The sequence below is a fragment of the Eleginops maclovinus genome, chromosome 2, assembly GCF_036324505.1.
Source record: "Eleginops maclovinus isolate JMC-PN-2008 ecotype Puerto Natales chromosome 2, JC_Emac_rtc_rv5, whole genome shotgun sequence".
Lineage (NCBI taxonomy): Eukaryota > Metazoa > Chordata > Actinopteri > Perciformes > Eleginopidae > Eleginops > Eleginops maclovinus.
Genome location: NC_086350.1, coordinates 22,108,943 through 22,131,933, shown reverse-complemented (window position 1 = coordinate 22,131,933; position 22,991 = coordinate 22,108,943). Strand labels below are relative to the sequence as shown.

The window sequence follows — 22,991 nt, the reverse complement described above, 5'->3', positions numbered from 1 at the left end:
AGCTGATAATTCAACTTCCTGTGTTCGATTTACGCTCTCGGTTGGCGTGATGACGTCACGAACAGTTGAAACAATTTGTTTTCAAGCAATACCTTTTTGGGCACTTTAGGAATAGTCTCAAGAAAACATGTTTCCTTTAAGAGTTTGCATGTAACATAATGGGAAAAAAATGAATATAAAATATTATTATTTTCTGTGAGTTTGAAGAAAAAACTATAAATAATGTGTTTTATCACCGTATGTTTACCAGAATACTTTGGTCTCAATGAAAACTGGACACACAATTCAAATTTAGGATGAAGACATGTTTTTATTTCTTGAAAGACTTGGGTAAGAACATAAATAAAAGTAAATGTTTGATTATAAACATTTTTTCGGAAAAATCTGCATCCACTAGAAAAGTTAGACCGATTCCAAGCCAAAGTTAGTGTAATATACCAAGAACTATACCGCAATATGCAAACCCGGACTGGCCATCGGGAGCCTGTTAAGTGGCCTGCTGGCCTGAGGATTTGTTTGTTTTGTTATGTATTGTGAACGCAACGCTGTTCAGATATGGGTCTGCCTCACACAGGGTGACTGGCTGTGGAAATGATGTGTCCTGCCGAAATGACAAGACACACCTTTATAATGTTATTATAGTTATAAAAATAACATTATAAATTAAAACATGTATAAGATCGTTCCAATATACTGTAGATAGGGCAGTAAAAGTAAAATACAGTTTGAAAGGGGAGTGATTAGTTAAATATCCATGAATAAAAAGAAAACATTTGAACTTGGTGAAATAAGATAAACTTTAAAAACTTGTTGAGAGCTAAAACTAGTCTTTACTGCTGCGTCACAGAGGAGCAGGGGAGATGAGGGAGACAGGAGATGCTGATGCAGGAGCCCAGACACACTCAACTAAATTAACCAACAAATACACCTTAAATATTTTTCAATGTTTTGCTATTGGATATGGTATGGTATTGGTCATGGCCATATTCTTTCATATTTTATGATTATTGAAATGTATACATTTCTGATTCATACAGGTGTTTCCATACATTTAATATCTGTAATTTGCCCTCAAAGTGCACTAGATTGATGCATTTAACTCCAACATTAACAAAAACACTTTTTTAAATAGTAACTTATGTCCATAGGTTTCTATTTGGGTAGTAGAACCAGCAGCAGATAGGATCTGGCAGGTACAGGGCCAACAGTCCACAGTAGGACATGTTATCGATGTCAGTGAGATTTAAACTAGAGGGCTATGGGCAGAAACGCTGTAAATATAGGCCTATATATAATAAGTAGTGGCCTGGCTGGGAGTTGTATTCCCGGCCAGACTTACAGTATTGATAAAACAACCCTAAACTAATTTTGGAGCTCTCATAATATTGGCAATTTGTTTTAAAAGTATTTGCCCAATATACTGTATACTCTTCATACAATATCTAAAATGTTTGCTCATTTATGTGCTTCTTATACAAGATGTGCTGTCTGTGTTTTATAATCAGCTCAGAACACACTGGAAAACTCTTCAACTGGGAACTTGGAAATTCCAAATAAAACATTTTGGAGGTAAATCAGCTTCCCAGTATGAACATATAATGTTCGTAAAGTTGTTAAATGTTCTAATAGCGGAATGCGTAATTATTTTCCCTCCTCGATTCTGAGAAACATTCAAGTAAAACATTAGTACACTTTTTGCTATGAGCACATACATTAATGCAGGATATCGCCACAAGATTATTATTTCACTCGAGGCTGAGCCATATTGACAATTATCACTCAGCTGTCATTGCAATGAAGGGGTAATGGCTACAAGGATTTATCCAATTCAGAATCAGAATCAGTTTTATTACCAAGTAGGAATTTGCTTTGGTATAAGTGGTGCATACAGAGACACAGAAAGAAGAATACATAACCAAAAACTAATAATAGTACAATTATAAAAAGCTAAGACTATTGCAATAAATTAAAGATAAAGAGAGTATTTACACAAAATATAGGTATTTAGGAAACTAAGTAAAGTAAAATGTAATAAAATATGACAATAATAAATTATATTTAAATTGTAGAACTTTGCTGATTTGAGCATGGAGCAGAGATGCGCAAGATTTTGTGCTGGATTTACAATATTAAAATGAAAATAAATTGTTAGCGTGATGTGCATTAATGCAATGCATAAAAAATGTTTAGGGTGGATGAACGTCAGTGTCAGTGGGGGTCCCGGGCCTTGTTGATGAGGCCGGTAGCAGAGGTGAAGCAAGTGGCGAGAGGTTTTGGTCCTGATGGAGCACAGCCTCCTCCTGGGGAACGGGGTAATCTTTCTTGGGTAAATACACTTTATACATCATGCAAGAGCCTTTTATCTCTCACTAGACTTGCCTACCCAGAATGCTTTTTTGGTGAGCCTACTACTTTAAACTTCAAGGCACACTGCTACCCACAAGATCTAATTAATGATATTTAACATGTATGCCTCCTATTAAAATCTGGGCTTGTCCGGGATTTGAACCCGGGACCTCTCGCACCCTAAGCGAGAATCATACCCCTAGACCAACAAGCCTTCTTAACTCAGCCAGAAGAAGGGAAAAAACACAACCCCTTTTTCTCTCCAGACCTGCAGCTTAACTCCATATTGGTGATGTGGCAGTTTGAAGTTGCATATTTTATTTGGAAAAAGAGCACCCTCTGCTGAACAACATTATAAATCCCATTCAGCTCTTATCCTTAAGCGCTCAAACCATTCTCATGAAGAGCTGTGTTGCATCTTTTGCGTTGTTTTGGTGTTCTGACACATCCGCTGCATGTTTTATTGTAATTTCTGTAATAGATAGGTCTATAATGTTGTTCACACAATGTATTATTTTTTTGTAGAAATGTTTTTTTTAATTGTCATGTGGGTGTAAATGGAAATGCAATCCATTTTTCAGTCATGGTACAAGGTACACAGCAGCGGACAAAGAAAGATTGTGTCTGCATTTAACACATCTTTGTACTTGGAGCAGTGGGCAGTTACAGTGCCTGGAGGTCTGGTACCTTGCTCAAAGGCACCTCGGTAGTGTCCAGGAGGTTTGACAGCTCTCACACACTCTGTACCTGGTCCAATCTGACAGTTTCTAAGGTATCCCTTTGGATCCCAGTTCCATATTAACAAAAACATTAAACATCTTACCCAAAACTCACAGCAGAAGAAATAATCCTACTAGCAGGATTTGTTGTGAAAACCCCATCTAGTCCAACAGCATTCTCTGGTGGTCACAATTGTGCATTTTCTCAATGTGTATGGCATGCATCATTTTGTTAGTTACACTTAACAAAAGTGCTTTTGAAAAAGTGATGTGTCTCTGTAGGTCAATAGGATATGTAGCTATTTGTTCAAAATATACATAATTTGAAGTAGCTCTCAGTTATTGACTACGATCAATTAGAACAGAAGAAACCCGGGGAGTTAATACAACATTGTGTTATCTACTTTATGTGAGATGTTATAATCCATTGTCAAGTACAAGTTTCATCTAACACATGTATAATCTTAAATGATTGCATTACTGCTGTAATCGAATTGTATTACAATACCAGAGAGTATTACACAAGTAATAACAAAGTATGAATAACATATATAATAAATATATATTCAGCCTCTAATTTTAAATTAAACATTTTTTTTTCAAACAAAACCCAAATCCCTTATTCCATTGTGGTCATAACTAATTAAGTGTAATGATGATATATGGTATCAACATAAGGCAAGAATGAAGTAAAATGGAAAAACATTCTGTTTTAGTTTGTGTATTTTATTCTTTGCAGATTGTCTCCATTGGAACATTTGTTTTGTGCCGTTAATATTCAATATTGGATATTAAAATGGATACCTTAGCAATGTAAATTATTGTATAATTTATATAATATAATATAATATAATCATATAAATGTTTAACTCAATAAAAAATGTAACTTTGATAAAACAAAATGAGAAGACTAGAACTGGACATAAATGTTGATATGTTTGACCCCGGGATTGGATTAGATTAGAAACCGTATTGTCCCTAAATTGGGGATCCACCCTGTATACTGTATGTTGACATTTCAGAGATAATCGCAGTTAAAGTTGTTAAACACAAAACAACTTCAACTTCAAGATTCTTCAACGTTGAACCTTTGTATCTTGTTAAACATAACTTTCACCTTTTTAGTAAGATCAACAAAACAAATATCACATTTTGTATTTGTTATTACTGTTTTGGAAGGTGACTCTAAATAGTGTTTTAAAAGAGTCTTTGACTCACACTTTCTAGCAATTTTGGTGAGATGCATGTATCATAAATAAGTATGAACATTAAAATGTTATAGGTTCAAAGCAGAAGGGTAAGCGTGAGCAATGTGACAGAAATGGGAGCGTGTGGTTTACAAGGTTTGTTGGACAACAGGCAAAAGATGAGAGATGAACTTTCGACTGCTTACATTCTGCCTAAATATTTACATTATAAAATCATATGTACATAGCAGTTTATTTAAAAACAAACCATTAAAGTACAAACAATGACAAAAAAAAACAGTGAACATATTTTTAAATATGTTGTTTAGTAATACATTGTCAACAACAGCTATCATACATATTAAACACATTAAAAATAATAATACTACTGTAACACTTACTGAAGTGAAATGCATTTATTGGTAAAACACATTTAAAACAACATATTTGTCAGCGTGTTTTATCATTTATACTTTAATTATAATAACTATAATAATTATTATTACAGAAGCAGTCTTCATCAGAGGACATGTCTACAGGGTGCAGCTCTGGTAGGAAGCCTGTCTAAGCTACAAAATGAGCCTGGGTCGCCACTGTGTTTGCTTCTACCAGAAAACTTCCCTTTAATTCAAAATCATCCAAAATAGGTCATTTTTTTCATGGAGTCCCTTAGCAGTGATAGGGTGTATAAAGGACGGATGGGAGGAGGAGTACTGGTGGATCATTTTGTGGAGTGGACTGAATGAAACCATCTGCTTCTGAATTTGGCCAACACCAGAGAGATGGTCATTAACTTCGGGAGGAAGAGGACGTCTTCACTGCCCCTGTGCATTCTGAGTGAGGATGTGGCTGCTGTGGAGGACTACAAGTACTTGGGAGTACACCTCGACAACAGACTGAACTGGAGGGCCAACACTGACGCTGTGTACAAGAAGGGGATGAGCCGACTCTATTTCCTGAGGAAGCTGAGATCCTTTAACGTGCAGCAAGATGTTGGAGATCTTCTACCAGTCTGTTGTTACTAGTGCATTCTTCTTTGCTGCCGTCTGCTGGGGGGGCACCATCAGGGCCGGTGACACCAGCAGACTGAAAAACTGATAAGGAAAGCTTGATCTGTCATTGGCATCAAACTGGACCACTTTGAGGCTGTGGTGGAGAGGAGGACTCTGAACAGACTGTTATCCATCATGAATAACCCCACCCACCCTCTACACCTGCTGCTGGACAGACAGCGGAGCTCCTTCTTCAACGGAATGCTCCAGCTCTGCTGTCACAAGGACGGGTACAGGAGAACCTTCCTGCCCACTGCAATAACCCTGTACAACAACTCACCTCTGGCTGAAAGATAACTCTCTGCTCCATAGCCTCTCTGTGACCACTGGACTTAAACCATTACATACTGTACATTCTATACTTCTTTTAATAATATTTCACACCTCTCACACTTATTGTACATCTTACATCCTGCTTTATATTTAGTATTTTGTTTTTGTTAATATTTTCTGTACATTTTTTGTCAAAGATGTATATATTGTTTTTGTATTGTAACTATGTTGCCTTGTTTTTATGCTGCTGCAACATAAACATTTCCCAAATTGGGATCGATAAAGTAATTCTAATATGTTCTATTATATACTTTCAGAAAATTTGACAGGCCAAACATATAACTGAAAACTTAAATAACATGCATTGTTTCTGATAAAACTTCCCCTAACGTATGTTAATCAAATAACATTTGGCCAACCATTAATCTGGGAAAGCATGTATTAAAGAGGAATTTTAATGGTCATATAGGAGAATTAATGTATAGTCAAGAGGCCTATGAATGCATCCAAATGAGGCAATAAGATACGATAAGTTATACTTTATACACTTAATAACAAATTGGGAAGTTCTTTGTTGCAGCAACAACCAAAATAATTTCAAATAATAAGAAATAAAAGAGAACAAACACTACAATATAGACATCTCAGAATAGAAGATACAACAGAACAAATCCACAACAGCCTCATCTTTCTGTAAAATAACAGCTCTTTTAAGAGTCACCCAACTTACTTGAAGAGTTTATATCAAGTCTATCACCTGACTGGCACAAAGTTGAATAAGGATCGTGATTTACATGCTATGAATGTATTTAAAATGTTAGTGCTTGCTAAAATATTTTTATTTTATATTCTAAAAGGATGGCAATGACCCATTATAATTCTAATTTTTCTAGGTAGCCAATATTGTTTTGAATAATCTGTAAAACGCAGGGCTATATTTTACTTTTGGAAGGCTAACACTTAGGTTTCTATTTTTTATTGTTGGCCAAACAGGCTTTGCACTGAGAGGGCGGTCCGCTTCGGACGTCAGGCCACTGATTGGTGGGTCCCTCCTGAAACAATGACTGGAGGAGAGACCCACCGCCCGAATCTCCGCTGCTTATTGGCTGAAAATCCTTTCAAAAAGTCCGCCAAAAATCCGGAATGCACCGCCCTCTGCTGTGAACCGTCCCGCGCTCCGTGGACATATAAAGGAGTGTTTTTCGATCAGACCAGCACTTTCTATTGTACCGACTTTGAAAGCAGATAAGAAAATGAGTGGAAGAGGTAAAACCGGCGGAAAAGCCAGAGCAAAGGCTAAGACCCGCTCCTCCCGCGCCGGGCTCCAGTTCCCCGTCGGCCGTGTCCACAGACATCTGAGGAAGGGTAACTATGCCCAGCGCGTCGGTGCCGGAGCTCCCGTCTACCTGGCGGCTGTGCTTGAGTACCTGACCGCTGAGATCCTGGAGCTGGCTGGAAACGCTGCCCGCGACAACAAGAAGACCCGTATCATCCCCCGTCACCTTCAGCTGGCTGTCCGCAACGACGAGGAGCTCAACAAGCTGCTGGGAGGAGTGACCATCGCTCAGGGCGGTGTGCTGCCCAACATCCAGGCTGTGCTTCTGCCCAAGAAGACCGAGAAGGCTCCCAAGAAGTAAACAAACCGAACCATCCTAAACAAACAAACGGCTCTTTTAAGAGCCACACTCACCTCTAACTAAAGATGGAATTCTTTCATTTATGGTTTATGCAAGTGTTGAATGAAGATGATTAAAAATAAAATGAAGCGTTGGGTAATATGAAAGAAGACATTAGAATCAAGAGAGAAGAAGAGCTCAACATAACATGGAATACTCTACAATGATTAACTGGGTAGATGCGAGATAACCCTCATATTCCAACATGATTTGGAGCAGGATCGTGCTCAACATCAACAACTGTCATGAAGGCCGTTGCAGAGGTGAAATGAACCAAACTAGTCATTTAAGTTTAACTTTCAGTGCTCACCCCAAGAATCAAGCTTGATGTGCTGAATGAAAACCATACAAAGGTATGTAGAAAAGCACACTCGAGCATCTCTGATTATAAATGTAAAGAATGTACTGGTTAGAGGTGGAAATAAATTCTAATGGAATCATTTCAATGGAAAAGCCTCGTAAAAAATCCTATTATATATATATATGAATATATATATATATATATATATATGAATATATATATATATATATATATATATCATATTCATATATATATATCATATTCATATATATATATATATATATATATATCATATTCATATATATATGATATATATATCTATATATATATATATATATATATATATATATATATATATATATATATATATATATATATATATATATATATATGAATATATATATATCATATATATATATATATATATATATATATGAATATATATATATCATATATATATATATATATATATATATATATATATATATATGAATATGATATATATATGATATATATGATATATCATATTTTGAAATCTATTATAGGATTTTTATATTATTATTGATGCATTTAAGTGTTATCAAAGCTGGTAAAGTTTTAGCTAGTTTTAATGACTAAGTTTACTGCAGGGTAACTTGTGAATTTACTCCAGGTGTAACAAGTCTGATTAAGTGATGATTATATTTCATATCATTCATTTATCATCAGTAACTAAAGGTATTAAATAAATGTAATGGAATAAAAGTACATGATTCACCTCTTTTTTGTTGTAATGGGGTAGAAATATAAAGTAGCAAAACAACGTAAATACTCAAGTAAAGTACAAGTTCCTCAAAATTGAACTTAATTACTTTGAGTAAATGTATTTGAGTGAATGTAATTATTGACTTTACACCTATGCCATTTAAAAAATGGTAAACTTGTCATATATTGTGCAGTTGACACATTTAATTTAATATCCAGATTTGGAAATAGGGGTAAGAGTTGTTAAATAATCCTTTGGCTTTGTCAAAGTTTGCAGAGTATACAGTATATTAACCTGTATATATTTCATCAAATTACTTGAAAGTGAAAACGTGTTAACACACCTCACTGTCATTCTTAGATTAGATGTACTTTACTCTTTTAATATGATATAATACAAAAAATAATAGATTACAATATAATAAAATAAACACATAAATAGTAAATAAAAAAAGCTGAGAATGAGCTGCCAACCTTTTTATTAACAAAATAAATGAAAACCCATTAATGGAAAGCTATAATTTAGCCAGTTTTTTTTTTTCTTTAAGCATATCCAATTATCAAGCATAATTTACTTACATTTGATTGATTTTGCTAACTTTAACCCACTAAAGGTGAGGCAATGTGTGGCCCAAACTTTCATAGATTTTTCTGAATTTGGCCCTCAGTGAAAAAGGTTTGGACACCCCTGGTGCATGTGTTCATTTTATAAACACCAATGTAGTATCTTTACAGCCACAACTGCTACTTTAACTATGAAGTATTTCCATTATCATTATTTATTATTTTATTCTATTTATTGTCAGAAAATGGGGGTGCAGAATAGTATTTAAATGCTTTTTCCCCTTCTTACATGCAAGTAAGGTAGATACATCTGCTTACAGTGAACCATTACTTTGTATGCGTAGTCTCAGTCATGCGCAGACAATAACCAATCCCGTGCAAGCAACAGCTCAGCTAGATTTGCATAGAGTGAATATAAAGAGGCGGCTCGCTTCGTTGGAACCCATCTGACTGTCAATCCTCGACTGATCATCATGCCTGACGCACCCTCCGTCAAAGCGCCCAAGAAGGGCTCAAAGAAAGCTGTCTCCAAGACCGTCAGCAAGACTGGCAAGAAGAGGAGAAAGTCCAGGAAGGAGAGCTACGCCATCTACGTGTACAAAGTGATGAAGCAGGTCCACCCCGACACCGGCATCTCCTCCAAGGCTATGGGCATCATGAACTGCTTTGTGAGCGACATCTTTGAGCGCATCGCCGGTGAGGCCTCTCGTCTGGCTCACTACAACAAGCGCTCCACCATCACCTCCAGGGAGATTCAGACCGCTGTCCGCCTGCTGCTGCCCGGAGAGCTGGCTAAACACGCTGTCTCTGAGGGCACCAAGGCCGTGACCAAGTACACCAGCTCCAAGTAAACTCTGCTGCTGATATACCAACAACACAAAGGCTCTTTTAAGAGCCACCCACTACATCTGAAGACATATTCCTGATAATGCTCCTACCACTGACGTATAGCTGTATGATTAATGAAACAATTAATCTTTTTTTGCTGAAGCTGTAGATGCTTTACTAATTTAGGGCTTTTGTAAATGTTTTGAATTGTCGCCTATATTACTTGCTCCTACAATGTGTATTATGTATTAGTTTATTTCTAGATCCTGTCACTCTTGTTTTTTATTTAGCCCTCATTATCACTGTAGTGATGGCCATTAAAGTAAGTATTTATTTCATCTACAATGTCACTTAAAGTAATTAATTACTCCCCCGATTTGAAGTAAAGGCATTTAAATCTGCAATAACTTGTTTAGTTACTTTGTGTTAAGTGTGGATAAATACTTTTTGAGTCGTAATCATGTTTTCCCCTATACAGCTTTAGGTTTTTTTTCTGTAGCCTACTTAATTTCCATGATATAAATAAGATCAAATATAATTTGGTGCTAAATGGTAGTTATAATGTATTATTTTATTCTGTATACAAAGGTAATACAATTACATTTTATTTGGCAGATGATTTTATCCGAAGCCACTTACAAACAATGAACAAACTTATTGAGTTTTGTGAGAGCTGAATTATGTTATGAGTTGCAGAAATCTATGCTTATGTCTGTTACTTAGTATTTTATATTCACCATTAAATATGTAGTACATTTCTTGTTTAATTATTTAATCATTTGATGATGTCATCTCAAGCAACAAAACAAGCAACATTAACATTAAAGTGAATAATTTAAAATATAATCTTAGCCCCCCCCAGAAACGTATCCACGTCCCTTCATTAAATGATGACGAGAGCTTGAAACAAAATATTCAAACATCTCCTGTTTGAATCGATAATGTTTAACAGACGGTCACTGTTTGGTTACGTCACAACCTACTACACAGTGACAACGCTTGCTGGGAGATCGATGTCTTTTATTTGCTTAACTATGCGGTGCCATACAATCCATGTGAGTTACTCTCACACATCACAGCAAGGATGCTGCATAAATCAAACCAGGATACATCCTTCACTGTCAAAATACATAATCAACAGTCTAAACACAGCTACCTGTGTTCACATGTGTTTATATTTATTATAGGCTACTTATTACGCTACATGACCCTAAATTGTAAAGTAATACAATAATGTGTACCACTGCATTTCACATCGAGACTCTTGCAGGCCTGAGATGGAGTGACTTAACAACCAAAAAAATACATATCTGAAAAGTGATCAGGACAAATAAAAAGAGGAAAAGGAAAAGAGTACACTGAAGAGACCAGGAGGGTAAGAGCAGGAGGAGATGAAGACGTTAGTGAAAAAGATTAAATAATTGTGACAAATAAAGATGTGATGTCAAACTCAGAAAGAGAGACAGAGGCAGTGATCAGAAGCCAGATGAAACTCCAGCAAGATGGCATGGTATGTTTTTATTCTCTTTGCAAACATATACAGCAGTGCAATCTATCATGCATTATTGATACATATGACTTGTTCCACAGGTTGCCTTAAGCTGTTTTAAGAGATGGGTGATATCATTTGTGGACTTAATTATAACTAAGTATAACCAAAGTATAATTTTAGGGTATCACAAGTATGTCCTGCTGTTTTATACTATATTTGGTTTTACACTTTAAGTGTAAAACCCCATTTCAAAGGTTCTAGAACACCATGGATCAAACCTAAATAGTGTATAGATTCCAGGGTTTCTATTGAAGTAATTCCTGCTTTAAGGTCACATTATTTCAAGTTGTATGCAACCATTTAGAATTAATGTATAGGCTATAAAGAGTATTCTTTAAATAATGTTGAGCAACTATAAATGTATTGTTTACTTCAGAAAGCGATGCTGAATGGATTCCAATTCGATTATTTCATTAAGCATACGACAGTTTTATTACATATAACGAACGTTTATTTATCAAACCCTTAGTATTAACCTGACCGAATTATATAAACAACATATATAGGAAGACTAAATACTTTGAAAGATAATGTGGATGGCTGCAGGGCTGGCGTTGGCCCCGCCTAGCAGCTTTCCCGCTCTCCTTCCTCTCTTAGGTCCGCAAAGAATACTTAAATACTGCCTGTCAGACCGACGGAAGGCATTCGTTTACAACGACCCAAACTAACGCAACATAAATATGAGTGGAAGAGGCAAAGGAGGAAAGGGACTCGGGAAAGGAGGCGCCAAGCGTCACCGTAAAGTACTCCGTGATAACATCCAGGGAATCACCAAGCCCGCTATCCGCCGCCTGGCTCGCCGTGGTGGAGTGAAGCGTATCTCCGGTCTGATCTACGAGGAGACCCGTGGGGTGCTGAAGGTGTTCCTGGAGAACGTGATCCGTGATGCAGTCACCTACACCGAGCACGCCAAGAGAAAGACCGTGACCGCCATGGATGTGGTTTATGCCCTGAAGAGACAGGGTCGCACTCTGTACGGATTCGGAGGTTAAATCAACAACGCTCTTGCTGCAAAAACAACGGCTCTTTTAAGAGCCACCCAAATTACTTTAAAGAGTTTATATCCTGTCAAGCTAGAGGATCTTGAATTCCATTAATAAGTGTAAAATCTCTACGAAATGAAATTACAACCTGTGTTACATAACGCAGTACTTCTCGGCTCCTGGTTTAACCATGAGCCCCAGTTACTTGGAGAATAACTAGGAAAGTTTTGTTGCAATTAAGATTAGTATAGGAATTTACTTCACTTCAACTCACACCTGAAGATACCAATCCACAAAGAAATTAACTCATGGAGAACATACAGACACACTATGGTTGGGTGGGTATTTAACTATCAACGTTGGTAAACAATCTACATTACAAAATAAACTGACTTCTCTGACGGTATACGGACATGCCTCAAAACGTAATATCAGGATTCTGTCTAGATGTAGTGGGTGGCTCTAAGAGCACACTTAACAAGGAAGCATAAATTGTGTCAGATTGCATTGCTTGACATGGGGAGACTAGAACTAGACAATTGCTTTACTACTTCTAAGTGTCATCACACATTGAATAAATACATTTGCTTTCATGGCCACCATTACAGTGACTACAAAATGAGAACAAAGGCAAGATATAAAACAATTATATGATAAACATACATAAGGACTACTACAATGCTGAGCTAGTATAAAGGGGTCGAATCAAGTCTTTCACCAAAGCCTTTTTTAAGACAGTCTTCAAACAAAGTGAAGTGTGTTTAATCATAGGGGCAGGAATATGATTACATGTAGATGCAATGTTTGGAATATGGCTTCAGATGTAGTGGGTGGCTCTTAAAAGAGCCTTTGTGTTGTTGGTATATCAGCAGCAGAGTTTACTTGGAGCTGGTGTACTTGGTCACGGCCTTGGTGCCCTCAGAGACAGCGTGTTTAGCCAGCTCTCCGGGCAGCAGCAGGCGGACAGCGGTCTGAATCTCCCTGGAGGTGATGGTGGAGCGCTTGTTGTAGTGAGCCAGACGAGAGGCCTCACCGGCGATGCGCTCAAAGATGTCGCTCACAAAGCAGTTCATGATGCCCATAGCCTTGGAGGAGATGCCGGTGTCGGGGTGGACCTGCTTCATCACCTTGTACACGTAGATGGCGTAGCTCTCCTTCCTGGACTTTCTCCTCTTCTTGCCAGCCTTGCTGACGGTCTTGGAGACGGCTTTCTTCGAACCCTTCTTAGGGCGCTTTGACGGGGTTTGCTTCGGGCATGATTACCGGTTGAGGTTGTTCTAGCACCAATACCTGTAAGGCACAGCGCGGTATATTTATATCCACTCTATGCAGATCTGGTTGTGCTGTTGCTCGCACGGAATTGGTTGTCTTCTGAGCAGGACGGAGCATGCGCTTAACGAGCAGGGGTTTTTTTTATATGTGGTTCAATTAATGGAGTTAAGTTGATTCATTTACTGTCAAGAATAGGAAATAAAGACAACACTACCTCATACATATATAATCAGGGATTGAGTAAAAGTTCAAAAGTATTAGAATCAAAATAGATTGGATGACTAAATGTAAAAGTAATCCCCCATTGATTTCACAATACTCTGTATTATTAGGTTTGTGTTATGTTTGGTAAATGTGTAAATCCATAAAATGGTTGAGATCAATGTAATTTGAAAGAAAAAGAAACAACCAAAACAGCAGCTGAACCCAGGGCTACTTAAAAAATACTTGTGTTTAGTTCAAAGTCACAATTGGTCTCAGATATGTAACATTTAATTTATTTGTGTATATAAGAAACTATTTATTATTCAAGCCTTTTTGTGTAGATCATACGTAAAAATAAAAGCAGAAGCTTTTTATTAATTAATCGTTGAAAGGTCTGGGTGCATGTGTTTCAATAAATAATAATAATAATAATAATAATAATAATAATAATATTATTATTATATTATATTATTATTATAATAATAAAGAACTACAAAGTTCAAATATATGAAATTATACATTTATAATATATGGCTCCTACAATAGTGTATTAAGTCAATTTAAGTCAAATATGTCATATTGATCCTCCTAGTCAGAACGAGGCCACTGTCAAAAAAATATTGAAATAAAATAATATGTTTAAGGTATTACTTTATAGTTCACTTTTTTTCACAAAATTCATACCAAATACAAATCTTTTTATTACATTTTGCACTTTGGCTTTCATGTGTTTTTGAAATAGTGACGCTATTTCGTCATCAGGCTCCTGGTTGGTGGAGGCTCATTTTTGAGCTCAGCCCCGCCCATAGGAGAGACCCACCGCCCGAATCTCCGCTGCTTATTGGAAGGAAAGCCTTTCAAAAAGTCCATCTGAATCCAGAGTGTAACGCCCTCTGCTGTGAACCGTCCCGCGCTCTGGGAACATATAAGGGAGGAGTTCTTCGGCTAGATTATCACTCTCTTGCACGGGTTTACATCGAACATCTGAAAATGAGTGGAAGAGGCAAAACCGGCGGAAAGTCCAGAGCAAAGGCCAAGACCCGCTCCTCCCGTGCCGGGCTCCAGTTCCCCGTCGGCCGTGTCCACAGGCATCTGAGGAAGGGTAACTATGCCCAGCGCGTCGGTGCCGGAGCTCCCGTCTACCTGGCGGCTGTGCTTGAGTACCTGACCGCTGAGATCCTGGAGCTGGCTGGAAACGCTGCCCGCGACAACAAGAAGACCCGTATCATCCCCCGTCACCTGCAGCTTGCTGTCCGCAACGACGAGGAGCTCAACAAGCTGCTGGGAGGAGTGACCATCGCTCAGGGCGGTGTGCTGCCCAACATCCAGGCTGTGCTGCTGCCCAAGAAGACCGAGAAGGCTCCCAAGAAGTAAATCTTGGTACTAGCTGACTGGTGTAAACCAGACCCCAAAAAGGTTCTTTTAAGAGCCACACACTGACCTGAGAAGGGCTCTTTTCCTGAATGTTGTACTCTTTATACTCATAATTAGCCATATATTTTACTTAACATGGTATCATGGAAAATCTTATCCTATAAATGTAACTCATTATAATGGTCTGGTTGATGAAAGGAAATCAATGAACCCTGAATACAACTCAGAAATACTATATACTATGAAACTTTTTATTATATATTATGACTTGTCTACATTCATAATCAAACTCAATATAACTTAAAAATGCTTTGCAAAGTATTAGTCCAAGACAAATCTACAATTCCTGGCATTGTTCCTAAAGGGTTTGAGGAATTAAACTAAATCCACATTGTCTACATAACTCTAGGAGGTTTTGGGAAGAATACGGAGTTGCGAATAGAAGTCACACCAATTGGTCATTATTTTGTCAGCACAACTCTGAGTGTCATTGTTGACCACTCTTCTCTTTTCAAATTATTTTAATAAGCTTTACAATTTTGGTTGTAATGTTCATAGTGTTATTATGACTAAAATGAAAACCATTAGCCTAGCATCCTCATTGAATCATATTGGATAACTATGAGCAGAGGAAAGTTGTTATGGTTACCATTACTAGTTGTACAATTACTCATTAAATTGTTGCTGTGACTAATAATTCAGTCCAACCAAGCTTCAGTAAAGTGTAAAAAGATTCCAGTGTATGGAAGTTGTTTGTACAGTGTTTGCATACACTTTAGTGTGTATTGACTCATTTGAAAAAAAGGAATGTTCAGAACAAATGTATATGTTGCAAGCAGGCCTTTTTCATTCATCAATATCAGAATAAAAAATCCTTTAGCAAAATGTACATTTGTACAGCAAAAGCTGCATAGCAGATTAGTCATAGTCAAAGTCCACTTTATTGTCAAAGTTTCCACATGTGTTATACATACAGAACATTGAAATACCGTTTCTGGCAGTCCCACAGTGCAAATATAAACAAGAACATAAAGCATAAAAAGATAAGAGCCTAGAAAAAAATAGGGGGGGGAAAGGGGTATACAAAAAAAACCTAAGTAATATATACATATATTAGACACAAACAACACATATATATATATATATATATATTATATAAGGCATGCAATAACACAGGTTAAGCTGTATAGAAGAAAAGCACACATTAGATAAACTAGAATAAAGCACAACAAAGTATAACTCCATGGCAAAATGATGATCATCAACTTCAGAACTTGGCATATGTAATGCAAAGTTTTGCGGCATAAACATTATAAATGATGATGATAAGGATGATGATGATGATGATGATGATGATGATGATGATGATTATTATTATTATTTGCAGTGTTTCAAGAAATATGTATCGCCACATTACAAATCAGTAAACGCGTATTGATAGGACCCTAGTATGAAGCCACCAAATAAATAACGAATAATACAAAAAGAAACACAAAAGGCTACATTTTTAATAAAGGGCTACTGGGTTAGGCCATCCGGTTCCAGATCCTCTTTTACGTCCGCAGATAAGATTTAAATTCTGCCGTTCAGGAGAAACCACTTCATTCGTTTTGAACGATCAGACTACTATACAAGCACAATGAGTGGAAGAGGCAAAGGAGGAAAGGGACTCGGGAAAGGAGGCGCCAAGCGTCACCGTAAAGTTCTCCGTGATAACATCCAGGGAATCACCAAGCCCGCTATCCGCCGTCTGGCTCGCCGTGGTGGAGTGAAGCGTATCTCCGGTCTGATCTACGAGGAGACCCGTGGGGTGCTGAAGGTGTTCCTGGAGAATGTGATCCGTGATGCAGTCACCTACACCGAGCACGCCAAGAGAAAGACCGTGACCGCCATGGATGTGGTGTATGCTCTGAAGAGACAGGGTCGCACCCTGTACGGATTCGGAGGTTAAGCATTTGACACCTGATACCAACTCAAAGGTCCTTTTAAGGGCCACCCATATCTTCAATTTAAAGAGCTGAATACCCTCCCATCATAACCTTGAGCACTAGTTGTCAGTGTGCTGGTGCAAGAAAGCGTATTCATCTCACCTCATGAAAATACTGGAAATGTTATCCATGCAAACCATAAAGTTTAGGCGCTAAAGGATTAAATACAAATCCGTAACATTTCAAACAACCATATTATTAAACTGCCCCTCTGGCCGTTAGGTATTCTGAAACTGCATAATGCAGTAGATCACTGAACGAATGGAGGAACACACGGCAAAACAATAACAGCCTGTTTTGTACTCTTCGAAGAAATAAAACAAAATGCATGGATGTTAACAGATTCATATGTCAAGCTGACGAAGTTTCAGTTGCTATCAGAATTACAACCAGTTAATAGAAACTCCAGTTGATGGTAAACAAAATGCATACACAAAACATGATTTCTGCAGCTGAGATTTATTGTTGCACTTAACGAGTGCTTAAGAAACTTTGTTATTTAATGCTGTTGCATTTCCTCTTAATAAAATATAGCTGCAGGGCTATCTCAGTTCTCACTGGCACTAGACATGAAATACAATGTTCCAAATTACCTTAAAAACCCAACATAATATAAGATGTCATTCAAAAATAATGAAATAAATCAATTATATATTGATACATAGAGTGTATACGGGAAACAATGTAGAATTGACAAAGTTAGATCAGTAAAAAAAAAGCCATTTTGTGATTTTTTATTAGAACATTAAAGGATCTTCAAGTTTTCTGATAAGCACTGGTGTGTGTCAATGAAACAGTATAACTAAAGCGAAAAAAATCATTTATGTTTATCATTTATTCGTGTGCTATGCTATAAAAGTCACATGTATTTCTCAGCCTGTTTGATAAAATGAATAGCCTTTATGTAAAATAAGTGTTGGTCTTAAGATATGTTCCCAGCAAGCAACTTTAATGCAAAGCCTGTTTAAACCTTACCATAAGCCCCGAAAACTTCACTTATTACAATCTCATTATACAACATACAGCTGTTTTTACGTGGGTCACTTGGAGAACAGCTTTTATTAAACATTTGGTGCATTTAAGATGAATTTAGGAGAATAATTATAGGGATAAGTAGTTAGGCAGTGCTGGCCACAGTGAGGAAAATGTGAGGATTGGAAGCTCCAGAATACAAATTCAGAGAGCTTCAGAGCTATACATAATTTCAATATGAAGAGAAATAAGTCCGCCATCACCTACATTAACAGTCAGCCTTCAGCACTTTTTCCACAATTAGTTTAGAGGCTTTTGTCTGTGAAGAGAAAACGCTAAATTGCACGACTTTCAGGCGTACGGAGGAGACGCGGACTGGATTGAGTCTCCACGGTTCTCATGATGTGTTTAAGAGCCGGCCCCCTGCCCAGCGCCCCGCTCTCTTCACCAGTTCAGTCAGCCTCTCGTGTAGTGTGAGCAGGAACTAAACTTGAGCAGAAAATGGCAGAAGTACCTCCAGCCGCCGCACCGGCCAAAGCCGTCAAGAAGAAGGTTACTAAAGCGAAGAAAGCTGGCCCCAGCGTCCGGGATCTCATCGTGAAAATTGTGGCCGAATCCAAGGAGCGAAGTGGCGTGTCTCTGGCCGCCGTTAAGAAGGCTCTGGCTGCCGGAGGCTACGATGTGGAGAAGAACAATGCACGCGTCAAGACCGCCATCAAGACCCTGGTCGTTAATGGAGCTCTGGTCCAGACCAAGGGCACCGGGGCATCCGGATCATTCAAAATGAGCAAGAAGGTTGCCGAACCTAAGGCCAAGAAGCCCGCAGCAAAGAAAGCCGCTCCTAAAGCCAAGAAGCCCGCAGCCAAGAAACCAGCAGCGGCCAAAAAGCCCGCGGCAGCAAAGAAGTCTCCCAAGAAGGCGAAGAAACCTGCAGCGGCCAAGAAAGCAGTTACCAAGAGCCCCAAGAAGGCCACCAAGAGCCCGAAGAAAGCCGCCAAAAAGACGGTGGCAAAGAGCCCCAAGAAGGTAGCGAAAAAAGCCCCTGCAGCCAAGAAGTCCCCCGCAAAGAAGGTTGCAAAGCCCAAAGCGAAGAAGGCAGCACCCAAGAAGAAGTGAGCTGTCATCAGTCTGATCTGCTAAGATCCACAAAAGGCTCTTTTAAGAGCCACCCACCTCATCCTTTAAAGAGCATGTTCGTAATGTTGTCTCATTGATCCTGAAAAGTTATATGCTTATTGTTTTTATTTGTGACAGACTGGATTAAATGAAATTAAGAAAATCAGTTACATTCTCATGAGAGCCTTTGTTAGAGTAGCGATAGCCATTTACATAAAAGCACCCACATTCAAATGTTCTCTTGTACATAATGTTCCCATGTCTCAAATACATTGGAAGATGAATATGAGCAGCTGTATCAACTGGAAGGTAAGCATGAGTCTGAGCAGCCCAGCTGTTAAAGTTTTGCATCCACTGAGGACCCTCTTTTTGAGCTGCTGTAATAATATCAGAGTTAATGAGTTCATTTATTCATTAATTTGGATTTGTTTTCATAAGCAAATCCTAAAAAAGCATCCTTCTGCTCCATTATGTCAACTAACATGTAAATTGAGCACCTAAATTAGTTAATTTTTTTTCCTGTCACAAAATCGTATTTTGAGCTTGCTTTTATCACAGGTGCTAAAACGTTATAAAACTTGCAAGTTCAAATGAAATACGAGGGGAATAGAGGTGTGAAAGCCGATCTTTGTACTGACAAACAGCAAGTTTGCCCAAAAAGAACAATTGGCATAAAAAAAAAAGAAATCAGAAATGAATTACATATTAATACATTGCTCTGTCAACCTGTTAGCTGTTGTGGATCAATGCAATGTAATGTTTATTCATAAGTTGTTGGATGCAGTTCATTCATTTTTCAATAATTTACTTCTCAAAAAACTGTGTAGGTATCTTAGATGTCTTTTCAACTATAGATCCACTTCACACTGCACCTCGTACTAAAACTATTAGTCCATGTTGAAATGAGAGAGAAGGTTCTAGTCCCCACTGCAGTCAGCATGTCATTGTGTCCCTGGGCAAGACAATTCACCCCAAATTGCTCACGGGGGGATTGCCCACAGTATGGAATGTAAGTCACTTTGGATAAAAAACATCTAATAAGTGACATGTCTTGCAATCAATGACCAAAATGAGTTTAATGTGAGTGCAAGGCTTTTGGAAACCTATTCCAAGCACCAACACTTTTTTTCATGTGCCTTGTTTACTGCAGTCATGCATATTTGATATACTTAATTGTTTGGTACTAATGCAGCTTTTACTGTAGCAATTCCATCAATGTCATTATCTTAACTGTATATTCAGAAGTAACGTTCACTTTGAGACAGTATGTTAGAAAAACCCATGTTCCAAACTCAAGCATACACAAAGTAAAGTGGTTTACAATAAAACCAACCAGACTATACGAAAACAATTGTTTTCAGAGTCTATTGTATGCAAGTACAAGTGAAACATGTACAGTAAATGATCGGCTATGCTAAAATAGAAAAACAAGGTTCTAATGTTAATGACGATTTGCTGTGCTACTGTATGCAGAGACAGCATTTTTGCGCTAGGGAATTTAGAGTTGGTATTACATGTACATGTTGTGTTAAGAGTATTAAAAAAGTGTCTTAAGTAATCACTTGTTAATTAAAAATACATGTACACTTCTGCTATAATAGGTTATTAAGAATATTAAGTTACATCAAGTGACTTTCGGCTAACAATAGGTTCTATGCTAAGTGCACAGCATCATGTTTTCAAATCCATGTCATTTTGTTCCTGATAGCACAGGCTTAAGCCCAATCCTCAGGCAGACCAACAGCTCCATTGAACTGGAGATCTTTGGTCGACTAAGTCCATCTATGATGTTTATGTGAATGGATCAGGCCCTTCCTACATCCAGGACATGGGTAAACCGTACACTCCAACATGTCCACTTCGCGCTGCCAATTGGTTCACTACTGTGAGTCGGACCCAGGTACTTCTCAACCAAAACAGGCCTGTTAAATATCCTGTCTCCAAAATGGTGTAACAAGATCCCCATTGAGGTCAGTACAGGAGAAAGCCTACATATTTTGTCGCAGATTGAAAACCTGCCTGTTCGACTGCATCTTGGCCAATAATAACCTTTACAAAAATCTCTATAAACATAAATCAATATAGCACATAAAACAGTTCAGATAAGCCATTTGCAAAAATGAACATTTATATAGTTATGTATACGAGTAGGTTGAAGCTAAACAATTAATTCAGAAATGGCAGACTATCCCATTAAGTATATTGTATTGTATAAGAAAACTGTCTTTTAATAGTTTTTAAGAACATATAGCAAACATAACAGGGGTTGAGTTGTCAATGTAAGAACTGAAAATTGTAACCCTAGGATACTGGTTATTGAGTCTTTCAGCTCTCTGATGGCGGGGGGGGCAGCTCGGCGCACGGCCTTGGTCAGGGCTTGTTGAATGACAGGGTACAGTTTATAGCATCCCTCGATGCAGGTCCGGACCCCGGCTGTCAGAATCTCTTTAGTCATTTCTCCATCTGACTGCAGCCCAGAAATCTGGTTCAGGCTGGGGAGGAAAGCTACAGTCAGACCACCCTGGTTCTCACTGCTGACTGAGTTGCAGCTGTTTTCCTCCAGATAAGAAGGATCAACAACATATGAGGCGCCATTCTGGCGTGTGGAACAACCAAGCACCAGATCATACATTTCGATTCCTGCATCTGCAAGAGCGAGGGAAGCGCACGTCACAGCATGGGCGAGAACTGAGCCGCTGTTCTCAAGAACCATCACGTTAACCTCAATCTGAGAGCGGGGATATTTATGGAGGCACACGGCTGGCTGCAGACTCTCATGTAACATCAGGGAGAGGTCCTTGTCCTGGCTCCCCTGAATCCAAGAGCCCCTCTCCAGGCAGGAAAATGGAGCGAAACGCATGTCAGTAGTCAATCTGGATACACAGAAAAACAGTTTAGTTGTCTTCATTAACTCTTTCTATATTATTTATTACAGTTACATGACATATGTGTTTCCTCTGCTTAAGATGAAGAGATGCTAATACTCGCAAAAAAGTATGAAACAAAATGGCTTTCAAACAATTTGACATTGACTACCTCATTTACTCGTTGCAATTTACATACGGTATTAAATCTACTAATGTTTATGTTAACGTCACGTAGTCCAGTCTTTTCACATCTTTGTTCAATGTTTGAAATACGTCTTCTCACTTAGTGTAACTTCTGTTGAACGCTTAAAATGTCTATCTTAAGTTTATTATGAGCTATCTTTCTGACGACATAACCTAACGTTCCTAGTTGCACGTACAAGTATAGACGCGTTGTACTGCTTATTTAGTCACAAGATATAGCTTTATCATAAGCGTTTAACTTGCTGTAGAGCATTAAACGACTCAAATAAAAGCATTAATTTATTAATTAAATCAGGACATACTTTCCACATTTCATATCGGTCTCATCTTTCCGCTCCATTTCTCTGGGGCCATAAACGCAGCACATCAACTTGGTGTTTCCAGCCTCGATGTACGCGGAGCCTTTAGCCTGGCTCACCAGCCCACAGCGCACAAACACCGGCCGGACGTCTACCTGGTCCCGCTGCCGACCGTCCGCTCTGGGCCCGTCCGAGGGGAGAACGGCCGCATGTTTACACAAAAACAGAGACGGACTTTGTGAAACTTCTGGGCCGCGTACACGTTTGGTGTCAGTCGGCATGGTGGTGCAGGAGAAGAGGAAATGTGGCAGCGTGTGGAAAACAGTCCGGCAGAAAAGCAGTCCCCCGAAAACAAAGCAAATGGAGAAATGATTCCGCGTTGCGGAATGAAACGCTGAGAAAGCTGTATAGGTGATAGCCAAATCTTAGATATATGCAGATACAGTTATATAATCAACATTAATTCATTG

The 22,991-nt window shown here is 38.2% G+C and overlaps 8 protein-coding genes and 1 non-coding gene across 9 annotated transcripts; 6 read left to right on the top strand and 3 right to left on the bottom strand.

Moving 5' to 3' along the window:
- Positions 1 to 2,488: 2,488 nt before the first annotated feature.
- On the bottom strand, positions 2,489 to 2,560 carry trnap-agg (transfer RNA proline (anticodon AGG)). Its single transcript has one exon. It is a non-coding gene; the product is annotated as a tRNA-Pro (tRNA).
- Positions 2,561 to 6,830: 4,270 nt separating this feature from the next.
- On the top strand, positions 6,831 to 7,220 carry LOC134873531 (histone H2A-like). Its single transcript, XM_063897207.1, has one exon. It carries the CDS (start codon positions 6,831 to 6,833, stop codon positions 7,212 to 7,214), a length of 384 nt encoding a protein of 127 aa, XP_063753277.1. The 3' UTR covers positions 7,215 to 7,220.
- Positions 7,221 to 9,314: 2,094 nt separating this feature from the next.
- On the top strand, positions 9,315 to 10,377 carry LOC134873695 (histone H2B 1.2-like). Its single transcript, XM_063897500.1, has one exon. The coding sequence runs from the start codon at positions 9,336 to 9,338 to the stop codon at positions 9,711 to 9,713; it is 378 nt and encodes a 125-aa protein (XP_063753570.1). The 5' UTR covers positions 9,315 to 9,335; the 3' UTR covers positions 9,714 to 10,377.
- Positions 10,378 to 11,910: 1,533 nt separating this feature from the next.
- LOC134873641 (histone H4) lies at positions 11,911 to 12,244 on the top strand. Its single transcript, XM_063897430.1, has one exon. It carries the CDS (start codon positions 11,923 to 11,925, stop codon positions 12,232 to 12,234), a length of 312 nt encoding a protein of 103 aa, XP_063753500.1. The 5' UTR covers positions 11,911 to 11,922; the 3' UTR covers positions 12,235 to 12,244.
- An 813-nt stretch (positions 12,245 to 13,057) lies between these two features.
- On the bottom strand, positions 13,058 to 13,494 carry LOC134873666 (histone H2B 1/2). Its single transcript, XM_063897467.1, has one exon. It carries the CDS (start codon positions 13,347 to 13,349, stop codon positions 13,104 to 13,106), a length of 246 nt encoding a protein of 81 aa, XP_063753537.1. The 5' UTR covers positions 13,350 to 13,494; the 3' UTR covers positions 13,058 to 13,103.
- A 1,179-nt stretch (positions 13,495 to 14,673) lies between these two features.
- Positions 14,674 to 15,075, top strand: LOC134873545 (histone H2A-like). Its single transcript, XM_063897234.1, has one exon. The coding sequence runs from the start codon at positions 14,692 to 14,694 to the stop codon at positions 15,073 to 15,075; it is 384 nt and encodes a 127-aa protein (XP_063753304.1). The 5' UTR covers positions 14,674 to 14,691.
- A 1,639-nt stretch (positions 15,076 to 16,714) lies between these two features.
- LOC134873649 (histone H4) lies at positions 16,715 to 17,026 on the top strand. Its single transcript, XM_063897442.1, has one exon. It carries the CDS (start codon positions 16,715 to 16,717, stop codon positions 17,024 to 17,026), a length of 312 nt encoding a protein of 103 aa, XP_063753512.1.
- Positions 17,027 to 18,495: 1,469 nt separating this feature from the next.
- On the top strand, positions 18,496 to 19,212 carry LOC134873407 (histone H1-like). The gene has a single exon (XM_063896979.1). The coding sequence runs from the start codon at positions 18,537 to 18,539 to the stop codon at positions 19,149 to 19,151; it is 615 nt and encodes a 204-aa protein (XP_063753049.1). The 5' UTR covers positions 18,496 to 18,536; the 3' UTR covers positions 19,152 to 19,212.
- A 2,141-nt stretch (positions 19,213 to 21,353) lies between these two features.
- exosc6 (exosome component 6) lies at positions 21,354 to 22,980 on the bottom strand. The gene is made up of 2 exons (XM_063896861.1): positions 22,525 to 22,980; positions 21,354 to 22,024 (listed from the first exon to the last, which is right to left on the bottom strand). The coding sequence occupies exons 1-2, from the start codon at positions 22,800 to 22,802 to the stop codon at positions 21,379 to 21,381; spliced, it is 924 nt and encodes a 307-aa protein (XP_063752931.1). The 5' UTR covers positions 22,803 to 22,980; the 3' UTR covers positions 21,354 to 21,378.
- Between the last annotated feature and the right edge of the window lie 11 nt (positions 22,981 to 22,991).

What these genes read in the sequence shown, in the direction of transcription:
- exosc6 (XM_063896861.1), bottom strand. Translation starts at nt 22,802, where the DNA reads ATGCCGACTGACACCAAACGTGTACGCGGCCCAGAAGTTTCACAAAGT. An exon ending in ACCGATATGAAATGTGGAAA is followed by an intron (nt 22,025 to 22,524) that starts GTATGTCCTGAT and finishes CTGTGTATCCAG; the next exon opens with ATTGACTACTGACATGCGTT.
- LOC134873695 (XM_063897500.1), top strand. Translation starts at nt 9,336, where the DNA reads ATGCCTGACGCACCCTCCGTCAAAGCGCCCAAGAAGGGCTCAAAGAAA.
- LOC134873649 (XM_063897442.1), top strand. Translation starts at nt 16,715, where the DNA reads ATGAGTGGAAGAGGCAAAGGAGGAAAGGGACTCGGGAAAGGAGGCGCC.
- LOC134873641 (XM_063897430.1), top strand. Translation starts at nt 11,923, where the DNA reads ATGAGTGGAAGAGGCAAAGGAGGAAAGGGACTCGGGAAAGGAGGCGCC.
- LOC134873666 (XM_063897467.1), bottom strand. Translation starts at nt 13,349, where the DNA reads ATGAAGCAGGTCCACCCCGACACCGGCATCTCCTCCAAGGCTATGGGC.
- LOC134873531 (XM_063897207.1), top strand. Translation starts at nt 6,831, where the DNA reads ATGAGTGGAAGAGGTAAAACCGGCGGAAAAGCCAGAGCAAAGGCTAAG.
- LOC134873407 (XM_063896979.1), top strand. Translation starts at nt 18,537, where the DNA reads ATGGCAGAAGTACCTCCAGCCGCCGCACCGGCCAAAGCCGTCAAGAAG.
- LOC134873545 (XM_063897234.1), top strand. Translation starts at nt 14,692, where the DNA reads ATGAGTGGAAGAGGCAAAACCGGCGGAAAGTCCAGAGCAAAGGCCAAG.